The sequence below is a fragment of the Plecotus auritus genome (genome assembly GCF_963455305.1).
Source record: "Plecotus auritus genome assembly, chromosome: 2".
Classification (NCBI taxonomy): domain Eukaryota; kingdom Metazoa; phylum Chordata; class Mammalia; order Chiroptera; family Vespertilionidae; genus Plecotus; species Plecotus auritus.
In genome coordinates, this window is record NC_137771.1 from 219,394,845 (window position 1) to 219,410,168 (window position 15,324).

Here is a 15,324-nt window from a genome sequence, read left to right on the forward strand (position 1 = left end):
TCTTTCTCTCTGTATTCTTTTTCAAAAATGTATTGGCTACTCTCAGAACTTTCCTCCTTCAAATGGGTTATTATTTCCAATCAAGTTATGAGGGGCCTGGAAAGGCGGGGGTGAGGGGGGGCGGGCGGGGGCACGGAATCAGCTGCTGGTTTCAGACTGGCCTACATTATGTTCACACATTAATTTGGAAACTGCCTATTTTATCATATTACATTTTTCCATTTAGGACATTGGTGTTTCTTCTATTTTACTGTCTTGGTTATTTCTTTCAAATAAATTTTATGACCCCAATATAGGTTCTGTGGCTTCCTTGATAAATGTATTAATAAGCAATTGAAAGTTCATTGCCATTATAAGTAGTTTTTTTTTCATTAACAAAAATCCTGCAGAGAAAAGCTATAGATTCTTACATATCTATCTTATATCAAATCCAAAACTCTTACTAATTCTAATAGTTAATAAGCAGTCACCTGTGTTTTCAAGGTATAACATAACACCATCTATAACTGAAGATGTTTATCCTGTTTTGTTTCCCATTGCACCACATTGGCAGTGGCCACTAAACAAAGTGACCTAAGAATGGGCACAGTGAGCATTCCTGTCTCAGCCTGCATGGGATGGAAACGCTACAGTATGTGATCACCCAGTGTGAAGGCAGCTGTCGATGTTTGCAAATGGGCTGTCAAATGTTTCCATCTTTTCCTTAAATTCCAATTTTACAGAGAGGTTGTTTTTGTTTTATTTTGGAGGAATGAGTGTCAGACTATAAAGAGACTCCTCACTATTCTTTTTGTTGCTGACTGTAAAATATATCACACTGATATAGCTGTCATAAAGCATGTTTTCAATTTAAAAATTATTATAAGGAAACAATCAATGTAACAACCGTATTGGTTGGGGGATAAGGACACATATGTAATACCTTAAACAATAAAGAAAAAAATTTTCAGTCAAGAAGCCTAAAATAAAGATTTAAAACAAAAGAAAAAAAGAAACAAACACCCAAGTGCCTCAGGATACCCTGCAGTCTCACTCCAAAATGAAGACGCATGCTGACTTCAATGAAAACTTCTTCCTTGTCTTTCTTTACCAACTACATAAAGGTTCCAAAATAGTGCAGTTTGGCATGTTTTTAACTTATACTATTTTCCTTTGCAATGGTTTCTTTTACCCCCCTCCCCCATATGTTTATGGGCTTCATCCTTGCTGGCATATGTAGGTCTTCAGCTTTCCCCTATATGAATTCTGTTGGTTAGTAGTCGAGTTATTGGCAGTTGAAGGATACAACATACACTCTTGTGCACAGGCAAACACAAGTGCAAACATATTCAAAGTTTCTTGAGGGCACTTGTGTACCTGAAGGAGAATTGCTGATTACCTATGACTTCTTCAACTTTACCAGGTGACACCAGCTGTCCATACTCCCACCATCTGAAACCTCTCCAACAATCAGATGTAGGTTAGGCTTTAATTGGCATATCTGATTATTGCTGAGGTTGAGCCCCTTTCATTTGCTCACTGACCATTAGGGTTCCCTCTTACGAAATGCTTACTCAAGTCTTCAGCCCATTTTTCTACTGGGCTCTTTCTATTTTAATCATGTTGGATAACTTTCTGGTTACTTTTAAATTAATTAAAATTAAATTAAAAATTCAGTCTCCCACTACTAGCCATATTGCACACTTCTCAGAAGAGTTCTATGTGGCTAGTATTCAGTACAGTGGACACTATAGCCTCAGAACACTTCCATTATCCCAGAAAGTTCTTTCGGACAATGCTGCTTTTAGTTATTTGTGTTACACTTCTCTTCTTCCATTCAGTGGCTTGTCTATAATCTCTTCATGATAACTTTTGATAAAATAAAATTCTTAATTTTAACAGAGTCCAATTTACTAACATTTTACTTTATGGTTGCGGCTTTTTGGTAGTTTTAGTGGCTTAAGAAATCCTTCCAATCTCGAGATGGTGACAATTTCCTATATGATCTCCTAAAGGTGCTATAGTATTTGCCTTTCACATGAAGGCCTATCATAAACTGGAACTGACTTTTGTGTCCAATGTTGTGGGTCTCACACATGCTAAGAAACTAAGCCAGCATCATGACCTGCAATGCTGTCTTTACCATAAACCTGGTCCACCACATGCACTTCTGTGCCTGAGCTCCATGTTCTGCTCTGTTCATCCAGCTCTCCACCTTTGTACCAAGTCATGCTGTCTTACTGATGAATGAATGCTTGACATCCATTCTTCACACCCTGATAGGGCAAATCTTCCCACCTCATTCTTCTCTTTTGAGCATATTTTGAACCCTTGGCCCTTTAAATTTGTATATAAATTTTAGCATTAGCTTGTTAAATTACATACACATACACGCACACACACACACACACACACACACAAATCTGATGAAATGGTGATTGTGCTGACTCTACAGGTCAATCTCAGGTGGGAAGAACTGACATCTTTACAATATTTGTTTCAAACCTAAGTAAGAAAATGTTCCTTACTATAATCATAAAAATAATCATGTTCTATATTCATGAAAATAAAATAAATCTTATTTGGGAATGAGATCTATACCAAACCAGAGCTGTAAATTATAATATATGCCTTTGGATCTTATTATTTAATATTAGACACATTATTCACCCAGACCTTCTTAATAGGAAACACAGGAAAAATAGGAAACATACCAATGTTAAGTTCTAAAACCAAGTTTTATGAGACAATATAATTGATACAAAATTGAGTGTATTGAGCTTACCTTGAATAAGTGGTATGAAACGTGCAAGCAGCTTTGCCCTTTTCTTTTCATATCCTTTCTGAGTGATGTCACCTAAAACAATGATGAAAAAGAATTATATTTCTTCTAAAGTTCCAAAATATTTTAATTGAAGATTAATCCATAATGGAAAAACTGGAAACACTAATGTCCTTCAAGTGGCGATTGGATAAACAAACCGTGACACACCCACACAATGAAATACTATTTAGCAATAAAAAACAAACTATTCATACATAGAATAATTTAGATAGCTCTTATATGCATATTGCTAAGTGAAGAAGCCAGGCCCAAAATACCACTTACATGACATTCTGGAAAAGATAAAACTATAAGACAGAGAACAGACAGTGGGACTGCCAGGGGATGGGAGTGAAGGAAAGGCTGACTACAAAGGAGGACTAGAGAATTTGGGGGGATAATGAAGCTGTTCTGTTTTGATTATGGTGGTTGTTCCATGACCTTGTTTGTAAAAAACTTAGAGAATTACACACCAGAAAGGGTGAATTTTGCTGTATGTAAATAATAAATCAACTTTTAAAAATTATGTTCAGCATCCCCAGGAGCTTTGTCAAAAATGCAGATTCCGAGGCAATGCCCCAGATTGACAGAATCCAAACCTGTATTTTACCAAGAACCCATCCCCCACAGCGATTCCTGCACAGGTTCAAGATGTGGAAGCACTGGTATAAGGGACACAGGAAACGAACCCTAATAGCCATGGGGTGTCCCTGGTAAGGACTCAGGAAAAGAAACTGCTGTTCTGATACACTATATAGAAGAACAGCCTAAAAGTGAATTAAACCAACCAGGAATAAGATAGGAAGCACAATTTTCAATCTAAACACACCACATGGTTTCCCAGACAGAACCTGAGTGTTCGTAGTGGATCTGTCATGTTTTGGAGACTTTATTTAGACCAGAAATATGTATTACAAGTTCCATTAGCAGCTTGTTCTTTGGGTGAACTGTCTTCAATAGAAAGCTTATAGTGTTTTGCAAGCCCTCCTCTCCCCCCTTCTCTGCCCCCTCACTCGACCCTCCTCACCCCAAAGCTGTCAGGCTGCTATTACTGCGTGCTTCACAAGTATTTCCTTTAAATAAACTTTTTTTAAAAAATATATTTTATTGATTTTTTACAGAGAGGAAGGGAGAGGGATAGAGAGTTAGAAATATCGATGAGAGAGAAACATCAATCAGCTGCCTCCTGCACATCCCCCACTGGGGATGTGCTTGCAACCAAGGTACATACCCTTGACCGGAATCGAACCTGGGACCTTTCAGTCCGCAGGCCGATGCTCTATCCACTGAGCCAAACTGGTTTCGGCTAGATAAACTCTTGACTGCAGGATTTGTTGTGTCAAAAGACCAACACCTTTTCCATCTAAATTAAGCCTCACTGAAAGCCACTGGGTAGACATTAATATACCATCCTATGAAGATGAAGATGAGGTCAGGGAAGCACTGGATCCTGACCACCAAGCAGGCAGTTGCTCTGAGTCGGGTCAGGCTACAACAAATCGCCTGTGGCCTGAAGAGCCCCCTAATCTTGCACGGATCTTCTGCTTTGACCACAGCTCATTCAGTCAGGCCTTCCCCAGAGAGCTCCTCAAGTTATTTCCTATATCCTTCCTTTTATTTACCCTTCTGCCCCCCACTATTCCCCTAACCCCGCCACAGAAAACTATTCCATTGCATTTAGTGGCTTTTAATTTGAATGTTCTACAGAATGTATACTGCCATGTGTCCATGTATTTTTACTTTACTTGAAATGGTATATTATCTCATTCTACTGCCTAGATTTTTCTCTAAACACTCCATTTTAACATCAACCTATTCACAATGAGCACACAATCCATTGATGACTGCAGTGGCCTTAGGGTCCATTGTCCTTGTCCTACCCACTCATTTGACACTTACAGACACTGATCAGATCCAGGATATGATTGTGTAATTTCACTTATTATATTTCAACTTGTGAACAACTTTAAAGCACAAGTATTTTTTAAAGCAATATCTACTAAAAAATTTTGTTTCCTCTGGAATATATAAAAATATGTAATAAGGGCACTCTCCCTCCAGGGAGCAGATCCATGCCATTTCCTTCCTCCTCTCCTTCCCCCACAGGCATACATCCCCTAACTTCTAAGGGACCCCATGAGGCTTGTAACCAGGGGAGCAATGGGCAGCAGCAGCTAGTCCTGGGCTAACCCCCTGAACCCGTCTCCAAGGCCCCCTTTTCTCTGACTTGCCAGTAAGCCAAAGCAGCCCAGCCCAGGCTCTCCTGTTGCTTCTTTGATGCCCTTCCTTGTTTCACTGTCCTAAATATATTTTTGCTGTGGTCAATAAATTCTTGCTTGCTTTTCTACAATAAATAAATAAATAAATAAATAAATAAATAAATAAAGACAAATTTAAATGAACACTAAATACTGCTATACAAACTAAAACTGATAAATCACTACTTAAAATCAAAGCATTTGCTTTTACAGGATATTTAAAAATTAAGTATTCATTTCCTAGAAAGTTTCTTATGTTCCCATTTCAAATTAACATTTGTATGATGAAGGTACCCAAAGAGCATCAGAAATGAAACATATCGATGTTCATGATATCCCAAAAGCTGTCTTTTCTCTTTTTTTACTGAACCAATTGAACATAACCAGCCACACATTTTCATGTGTGCCCAGTTACTATATTTTCACATATCAACTTACACACTATCTCAACACCCCAGTGAATGCAAAGTTTCCACCCACACAAAGAGCAAAGTAGAATTTCAAAATAGAATCTAGACCCAAGACTATAGTCATAGCTGCAAAACAATGTTTTAGGCAATGACGGCAGTCCCATAAGATTATAACGGAGCCCTCGCCAGTTTGGCCCAATGGATAGAGCGTCAGCGGAAAGGGTCCCAGGTTCGATTCCCGTCAAAGCCATGCACCTCAGTTGCAGGCTCAACTCCCAGCCCCGGTTGGGGTGTGTGCGGGAGGCAATCAATCAATGCGTCTCTCTCATAGAGATGTTTCTTTCTCTGTCTCTCCCCCTCCCTTCTACTCTCTCTAAAAAAAAAGTCAATGGAAAAATATCCTCAGGTGAGGATTAATAAAAAAAGATTATAATGGAGCTGAAAGATTCCTATCACCTAGTGACATCATAAGTTGTAGGGCAACATGCTCCATGTTTGTTGTGATGTTGGTGTATAAATAAACCTGCACTGCCAGTTGTATAAAAGTATAGCACATATAATTGCATACAGCACATAATACATAATAAACAACTACGTTACTGGTTTATGTGTTTACTACCCTATACTTTTTATCGTTAAGAGTGTACTATTTCTACTTACAAAGAAAACGTTTACTGTAAAGCAGTAGCCAATAAGCAGTCTCATACATCTCATATTTACCATCTCTTAATTGCATCATTTCTCTTGTGTCTGATTTAATCTCATGTTGTTTTGTATAGAACAGGCTGTATAGGCTTGTAGCCTAGGAGCAGTAAGCGGTACCACACAGCCTAGGTGTGGTAGGGTATAGCATCTAGGCATGTGTAAGCACACTCTGTGAGGATCTCACAAGGACAAAATCACATGATGACACATTTATCAGAATGGGTCCCCGTTGTTAAGCAGTGCATGACTGTAATAAGCTATTAGAAAAGGGACCTGAATCCAAGTTTTCTGGCAAACAGCAGAGCCAAGTTCCCTAATACACTGCACAGAACTGGGGTAATCCTGACCCAACATCCATAGCTCCCAGGCACCTGGGAGGCTTTGGAAAAACACCAGGGCCCATCCTCACAACTAGCTTCTCTGGTGGTCTGAGGGATAACAGCTGTTTTTACTAGTCCCCTAGGTCGGCGATTTTCAACTGGGATGAGCAAGAATTGTTTTTAAATGCAATACCTAACTAGTCAGGGCACTGACCCTCTTTTCCCTTAGATTGTCAAATGTTAAAAATTGATAACTAACACAACAATAACCATCCAGTATGAATGAATTAAAATTACTCCTTTTCCCTAGCCTGTGTGGCTTAGTTAGCTGGGCGTCATCCTGTGCAGCGAAAGATTGCCAGTTGGATTCCCGTCAGGGCATATGCTCAGGTTGCTGGCTCGATCCCTGGTAGGGAGCATTCGGGGGCAACAGATTGATGTTTTGCTTTCACATCTCTATGTTTGTCTCTCCCTCTCCCTTCCTCTCTTCTAAGAAAAAAAAAAAAATTTACTTTATATCTTTTTTTTTTTTTGTCAGATTGGCAAAAAACATATTTTTTGGTGTGCTGCAGGATTTATTTTTTTTACTTTTTTTAAATATATATATTTCTTTATTGATTTCAGAGAGGAAGGGAGAGGGAGAGAGAGAGAAACATCAATGATGAGAGAGAATCATTGATTGGCTGCCTCCAGCATGTCCTCCACTGGGGATTGAGCCCACAACCCAGGCATGTGCTCTTAGCAGGAATCGAACGTGGGACCCTTCAGTCCGCAGGCCAACGCTCTATCCACTGAGCCCAACCAGGTAGGGCCTGCTGCAGGATTTTAGCAATTAATTTACATGTGCCATGAGATGAAAAAGGTTGAAAATCACTGCTCTAAGTAGAGATATAATGTGTGGCCTCAGGTTGACCTCCACTGTCACAAACCAAGCTCACTCAGGATTACAAATGCAAAATCCCAAATACAAGTTGGCCCTTCATATCCATGGGCTCCACATTCACAGATTCAACCAACAGCTAATGGAAAATATTCAAAAAAAGTTATGTGGTTGCTACTGTGCACTATGTAGTTAGGTCTATGATGGTTGCATCTATATTGAATATGTATACTTTTTTACCTTGTCATTATTCCCTAAATAATACAGTATAAAAAGTATTTACAGCCCTAACAGGTTTGGCTCAGTGGATAGAGCGTCGGCCTGCGGACTCAAGGGTCCCGGGTTCAATTCCGGTCAAGGGCATGTACCTTGGTTGCAGGCACATACCCAGTAGGGAGTGTGCAGGAGGCAGCTGATCAATGTTTCTCTCTCATCGATGTTTCTAACTCTCTATCCCTCTCCCTTCCTCTCTGTAAAAAATCAATAAAATATATTTTTTTTAAAAAAAGTATTTACACAGCATTTACATGGTATTAGGTATTATAAGTAATCTAGAGATGAATGCAAGTATATGGGAGAATGTGTGTAGGCTAAATACAAATACTGCACCATTTTATACAAGGGACTTGAGCATCTGCGGACTTTGGTATATCAAGAAAACCAGTACCCCATGGATACCAAGGGAGAACTGTAAATATCACCAAAAGTTCCAAATCCATCAACATAATTTCCAAAACCTACTCTTGAAAGTTCAAGAACTCCTCAAGGTCACAGAAACAAGGGTAGGCAGTGAATACTACTAGTAATATCAAATAATGGGAGAAAAACCTTTGTTCATAAAAAAAAAATAAAAAGGAAGAAGAAAGAAGTAAAGATGCTGGCATACCTAATTGCTACAGAATACTGCTGGCTCTTAAAAAAATACCATTATTGTCCGGCATATGCCCAGGTTGCAGGCTCAATCTCCAGTAGGGGCATGCAGGAGGCAGCCGATCAATGATTCTCATCATTGATGTTTCTATCATTCACTCTCACTCTCCCTTCCTCTCTGAAATCAATAAAGAATAGATTTTTTAAAAAATACCATTATTGCTCTGGCCAGTGTGACTTAGTGGTAGAGTGTGGGCCTGCGCACCAAAGGGTCTCTGGTTTGTTCCCCGCCCAGTAGGTATGGGTTTGTGTAGGAGGCAACCAATCAATGTGTCTCTCTCACATCTCTCTCTCTCTCCCTCTTCTCCCTTCCACTCTCTATAAAAATCAATGGAAAAAGGTGTGAGGATTAACAACAATAACAAAAAAATACCATTATTTGAGGGGCAAGGATGTGGGTATCACATGGATTAATGATGATATCCTACTGAGAAAAACAGGAAGTTGAAAAACAATGCATATACAAAATGATCTAACTGGTAAAAATAAACAAAACTATATTTACACACACGTAGGTGTGTATATCTATGTGTATGCAGAAAATATTCTGGAGGGATGCCCAACAAATCACTAATACTGGTTACCCCAAAGAGTGATTTGTTTATTTGGCTTTGGGTAGGTGTGAGACAGATTTCACTTTTTATTTCAAACACTTTTAAGCTCTTTAAGATTTTTAGCACAATAAGCATATAATCCTTTGTAATTAATAAAAATGGGAGATGGTTGGATAATGTACTATGGTTATATAAGATGGTATTGCAAAAAAACTAAATGAATTCTGTGTACTATTTTTGCAACTGTGAGACTAAAATTATTCTACATTAAAAATTAAATATATAGGAGAGACTATATAAAATTGGCTTTATTCCTTTTTTAAATGTTTGATAATATTTGTCAGTGAAATCATCTGGGCTTACAGAATTTCCAGAAGGTTGGTGTTTTTTTCTTTTGTTTTACTTTTTTAAATTAAGACTTTATTTTTTTTAAGAGGTTTAAGGCTCACAGCAAAATTGAGGGCAAAGTACAGAGAGTTCCAATATATATCCCTTATCCCCAAATATGCACAGTCTCCCCCATTATCAACATTCCCCACTAGAGTGGTACATTTGTTACAATTAATAAACTACATTGACACATCATGATTACTCACAGTCCATATGGTTCACTCTTGGTGTTATACATTCTATAAGTTTAGACAGATATATAATGACACGTATTCATCATTATAATATCATCACAATTCGTGCTAAGGTACAAGCAGTTTCACCCATCATTGCTTTTGCACCATCAGTATAAACACGGGGAAAACAGAAATGACATCTTAGAATTATTTTGAAAATAGTTTTCTCTCACAGGCCCCAGAAAGGATCTCAGGGACCCCCAGAGGTTTAGGAACCACAGTTTGGGAACCTCTGGCAGATTATGTCTGGAAAGAAACTCAAGAAATAAATACTGGAGGCCACTGCCTCTGCATAGAGGCCAGGGGTAAGAGGGAGACTCACTGTACCCTATCTTTCCTTAGAAATGTTTCATTTCTCTGCAATGTGTATTTGCAATACTTTTTAAATACAACATTCTGCAAAGTCTTATGATCAATGGAGAAGCAGAGCTAAACCAGACTTTTGACAGCCAAACCATTACCTAGCACCCAGCAGGTTTGCAATCATTACTGAATAAATGAATATATTATATAAATAACAAATGCAAAAAAAAAAAAAGGGGGGGGGGCAAGAACTCCAAAAGAGGGAGCAAGTGCGGTGAGAAACTTCAAGAAAGTAACCACATGAGAGATGATCAGGAAAGGCTCAAAATAAGAAGGCACTTGGGCTGGGCTTTAACATAGATGAATAGAGTTTAGACACATAAAATATTTAGGAAGCACAGCAAAAGTTTATTGATGTGAAGGCACTGTCAGTCTGTCATTTGGAAAACTAAGAATTATATCACAAATTTTAGAAATTGAAGACATTTAAATAGGAGTAAAAGCTTTGTGAAAGAAATCCTTTCCTACACCCACACACAGAGCTTTTCCCCTTTTCCTTTGACACTATACAGCCTGGGGCTCCAGTATAATCAGAATGCAGGAAAACAAAAAACTAAAGTTAAAGCTAGGGAACAGATCTATTAACCACAATAAAGAAACAGGAGTGGGACAAATGTAGCCTATTGTGTAGGGATTTCCTCTCTAAACCACAGCAGGCCACTAAACCAAAAAACAAATCTTGCACCATTGTCCACATTTTTAAAACAGTTTAGAAGCAATAGCCCAAGACACTGTACAGTACCAAAATTAGTTGTGGTATATCTAAGGTAATTTGATAGTAAAGCCCATTGTTTGGGAATTCTTTTTTTTTTCCCTAAAAAGTCAGATTATACTTCTAATAACCTCATTTTCATCCAAGAACATCCTAATATGCTTCGAAGAGCCACATACGTGAATTCTTCTGAGTGTGTTCATGGCAGGTGGGGTAGGGTCTGAGGAAGAGTGGGGTTCTGTGCAGCTCCACCCTTCATCCTCATCTTAATTTGAGGTAGACTCCTAAATTAAGAAGGAAAGTTAGGGAGCAAGACCACAACTGTGCTTTATTTTCTTCAGAATCCCTAACAAAAGTCAGCAAACCTGCCCTATAGGTAGAAATCAGAGCATTCTAAGACCAGAACCTTCCCCAATGACAACGGTGGATGACAAGAATCCAGTGAGGATGTTGAAGAACAAGGCCACATGTGAGTTATAATAAAGGCAGGAACATACTTTCAACTAGTCACTGTTGATGTACAGGTTGAGGGAAAGTAGTGCAGGATTTTCCAGATTGTTCAGGTACTGATCAATCACTATCAGCTTCCATGTAGGCAGCATTTTGTCTGTTAAGTTTCCCAATCTGCCAAGCAGTGTCAACTGTAACTTTTTTAAAAAATATATTATTATTGATTTCAGAGAGGAAGGGAGAGGGAGAGAGATAGAAACATCAATGATGAGAATCATTAATCAGCTGCCTCCTGAACACCCCACACTGGGGATTGAGCCCACAACCCAGGCATATGCCCTGACCAGGAATGGAACCATGTCGTCCGGGTTCATAGGTAGACACTCAACCACTGAGCCATGCAGGCCTGGCTGGACACTAACTTTTAAGCATTGTCTCATTCAGACAAATCTGAGTACTGTGAAGTTATCTTATTTGATACTACTTTATTCTGAATTAGAAGTTTATCTCCCCCCCCCCCAAAAAAAATAGGGGGAAGGAGGTGGCACAGGACAAAGTGAATCCCTTTTTACTTCTATGTGATCAAAATATTAAAATAATGACAATGAAAGTAACTTTAGTTGCTTTAGGACTGTGCTTCATTACTAACACCTTCCTTTAATTATAGAAATAAAACCTTACCATTTTCAAAGAACTTCCACATAAACTATCTGACTAAATCTTCATAAGAACTACAGGACATCAATATGGCAGGTGTTCCCCTCCTTTTACAGATGATCAAATCCAGATTAAGAGATGTTATAATTCAGTGGAAATTCAGGGACACTTACCAGACACTGTGTGAAGATGCCAAAAATCTGCCTAAGTCACAGTCCCTATCGCAAGGCATCTTTAAGTACAATAGAGAGGCCCCATGTCAACAACAATCACAACACAAACTAAAGAAGCCAGCATCAAAGGTGTGGAAGCACCTGGGAGCAAGGCCAAGCATGACTGTATCCAAGTAATCACTGACCTATTTGGGCTAAAAGAAAGGTGTCAGGCCAGTGGAAGAGCTGGGACAGAAGCCAGGGCTCCTGTCTCCTTGGCTGCAGGTTCACTCTGCTGTCCCTTATCTTTAACACCTTGTTCACCCCCTTTCTCAGCTTAAGCTACATTTCCAGGTTCCTTTCCACTGAAATATACTTTTGTATAAATCAACCACATATGTCTAAAATGACAAAGGTATAAATAGATTCATTAGACAAGAGGCATTTCTTTCACTGAAGTACTTTGTGTGTGTTCTGTCACACAAATTATGAAGTTCTTTGAGGAAAGGATCTAATCTTACCTAACCGTCAACTCCTAGAAAGTGCTCAAATATACACACACACACACACACACACACACACACACACACACACACACACACAAAATTAGAGAATAATGAGTACATGGGCACAGAAATTAGGAGCAATCTGCAAAAACATATTTCAAATGCATAAAATCTAAATTGCACTGACATGATTTTCCCTGATGAAAAGCTATAACAAGCCCTTGCTTGTTTTGCTCAGTGGATAGAGCATCAGCATCCGGACTGAAGGGTCCCAGGGTTCATTTCCAGTCAAGGACACATACCTTGGTTGCAGGCTCCTCCCCAGCCCAGGCCCTGGTGCAGGAGGCAACAGATTGGTGTGTTTCTCTCACATTGATGTTTCTCTCTGACTTTCCCTCTCTCTTCCACTCTCGCTAAAAATCAATAGAAAAAATCCTCAGATGAGGATTAACCAAAAAAAAAAAAAAAAAAGGAAAAAGAAAAGCTATAACAAATTCAAGACAAATCATTCCTGTCAGAACCATTTCTAATTGGAGTTTGTCAGAATTCCCAAAAGCATCTAATCACCAAGAATTCTCAAATCTACCCATTTCTTACTGCACTTCCAATAAAAAAAAAAAAAATGTGTCCCATATCACAGAACTTCTAAAAATTTGCATGTTAAATTCAAAACAATTGCAAGTAGGTTGGTGTTGTATTATCTATGAAACAAAGATAACAATAGCACCTACCTCCCTAAGGCTGGCAGGATTAAATGAGTAAGTACAAGCCAGTGCATATTTATTAGATGGTAGTAAGAATTCACTACCCCAACCACCGCAAACCATATCACCCTGAAACCTAAAGTAAGAATATTAAGGCTATGAACTTTTATGGATTCTAAAAACTTAAAATGCACTTAAGTTTCAGAAACAAAGTCAGACATTAGATGCTCTTCTTTAAGCAATGACATCAAACAGAACATCAGGACACAGGTTTGGGGAGCAACAACCTCCAGATGGATAATGCCACCCCCCGCCGCTGAAGCGGAATCACTCCAGTCTATTTTTTAACAAGCAAAAAACCACTTACGGAACTTGTTTTCATTCCTAAAAATTCTATTAACGGACTAACAACCTCGTTATAAGTGCCTCCATAGAGGGAGATGCTGTTTTAACCCGGTTGTACAGGGGAGGAAACTGAGGCACACATGCGGAAATGGGCTCACAGGTAGGCGGCAGCTGCCTGGGTACAGCCATGCTGGCTCGTGAAGCCCAGACCTGCGGCCTCGGGCTGGGACAACCACCGCCTACAGCACCTGTCCAGGTCCACGCGCCAGAGGTCAAACAACCCACCCAGGCAACCCGCCAGGCACCCAAAGGTCCGGGCTCCAGTTGCGAGAAACCGGGAGGGGCCCGGGGATCCAAAGATCTCGGTGTGAGGAACCAGGCAAGCTCCCCTGGTGACGGCCGGGCGAGGCGGGAGTCCCGGGTGAGGGGAGAAGCGAGGGTCCCGGGTGAGGGGCGGGGCAGGGTGTCCGGGTGTGAGAAGCATGGCGGGGGTCCCGGGACGGGGGTGAGGGGCGGGGCAGGGTGTCCGGGTGTGAGAAGCATGGCGGGGGTCCCGGGACGGGGGTGAGGGGCGGGGCAGGGTGTCCGGGTGTGAGAAGCATGGCGGGGGTCCCGGGACGGGGGTGAGGGGCGGGGCAGGGTGTCCGGGTGTGAGAAGCATGGCGGGGGTCCCGGGTCGGAGGTGAGAGCCGGGTGGAGCCCCGCGGCAGGGCCGCTCACCTTCCGACAGCTCCAGCTCCAGTTCCGCCAGGCTCTCCCGCACCTCAGCGGGCAGAGGCATCGGCTGCAGCGGGCACCCGCGGTCGGCCATGGCCCCCTAGCCTGCTCGGGACGCGCCCCGCGACTGCCAGGCGGGCTCGAGCCCGGGCAGGTCCGGGATCAGGGTCGGGCCGGGGTCCGAGCGGCGGCGCAGACGGCGGCTACGTCGCTCCCCTCAGCCCGGCGACCCGCATCGGCCCGGAGGGCAGCGCGGACAGCAGGGCAGGGGCGCGGCCCGAGCGGCTCCGCACCGCCGCGGGCGCGGGCACGGGCACGGGCACGGGCACGATCGCGGGCAGCACCTCAAGCGCCGCCGCCGCCCCGCGCGCCCCCGACAGCTCAGAGGGACCTACGCCGAGTGCGCGTGCGCGACGGGAAGGGCGGGAGGGGAGCGCGCGTGCGCATCGGGTCGCGGGCGGGGCTGGGAGTCCCGGGCCCGCCCAGCAACACCGATGGCTCTCTCCCATTGGCCCCGAGGACGCGGCGAGGTCGCTCCGAGCTCCTATTGGGAGAAGCGGGAGAGCGTTACTCCCGGTAGGCTCTGCGCGGGGTCTGAGTCTCCTTCCGATCTGAGTTATCTTGGCACGCGAACCCCCTGGGGGTGAGGCTGCAGTGGCCTCCACACCTGGTCCTGCGGTCAGCGGAGCCTGCCTACCACGGTGTGCTGCACTGCTGGAGCTTCTCTGGTTCCCGGGAGCCCGCTGGGACGCCCTGGGCACAGTGACCGTCCTGGCGCTGCATTGCTGCTGGAGTAATCGCGGAGGTGTGGGCCAGGCATTTTCCTCAGGGTTTGATGTAACTCATTGCTTTTCAAAACAGCCTTTGAAGGTCTAATACTGACCACGAAGGAGCTACGGCAGCCATTCAGATCATGAGGTGATGTTGGGAAGTGCGAGGACAGTTGACCCACACATATCTACCACAGATCTCGTCCCCAGCTTCTAATGGTTTTCCTCCAGACCCTGAACAGAAAGGCCCACAGGATCCCGAAGGAGCTGGTCCTCGCATACACACGGGATGTGTGTCTGCATATGCAAGGGTGGACTCGTTTGGTGGTCATTTCCCCAGTCCCTAACTGAATCATTGGCATTGACATTCTTGGCACTTGACATTACTCTCACATTGGGTCCCTGACCTGTAGGTGTGCAATCACAATAGGAAAGGCCACGCAGCACCCTCTGAAACTAACC

The 15,324-nt window shown here is 42.2% G+C and overlaps 1 protein-coding gene across 3 annotated transcripts in view; it reads right to left on the reverse strand.

The window, feature by feature from the left end:
- The window catches only part of DIP2A (disco interacting protein 2 homolog A), an 81,320-nt gene extending 66,859 nt beyond the window's left edge, over positions 1-14,461 (reverse strand). For all 3 annotated transcript variants that reach the window (XM_080654172.1, XM_080654171.1, XM_080654173.1), the window contains exons 1-2: positions 14,096-14,461; positions 2,765-2,836 (exon numbers count right to left, since the gene is read on the reverse strand). In XM_080654172.1, coding sequence (XP_080510298.1) covers positions 2,765-2,836; positions 14,096-14,186 — 163 coding nt within the window. In that variant the 5' untranslated portion in view covers positions 14,187-14,461. The remainder of the gene's footprint in view (positions 1-2,764; positions 2,837-14,095) is intronic.
- Between the last annotated feature and the right edge of the window lie 863 nt (positions 14,462-15,324).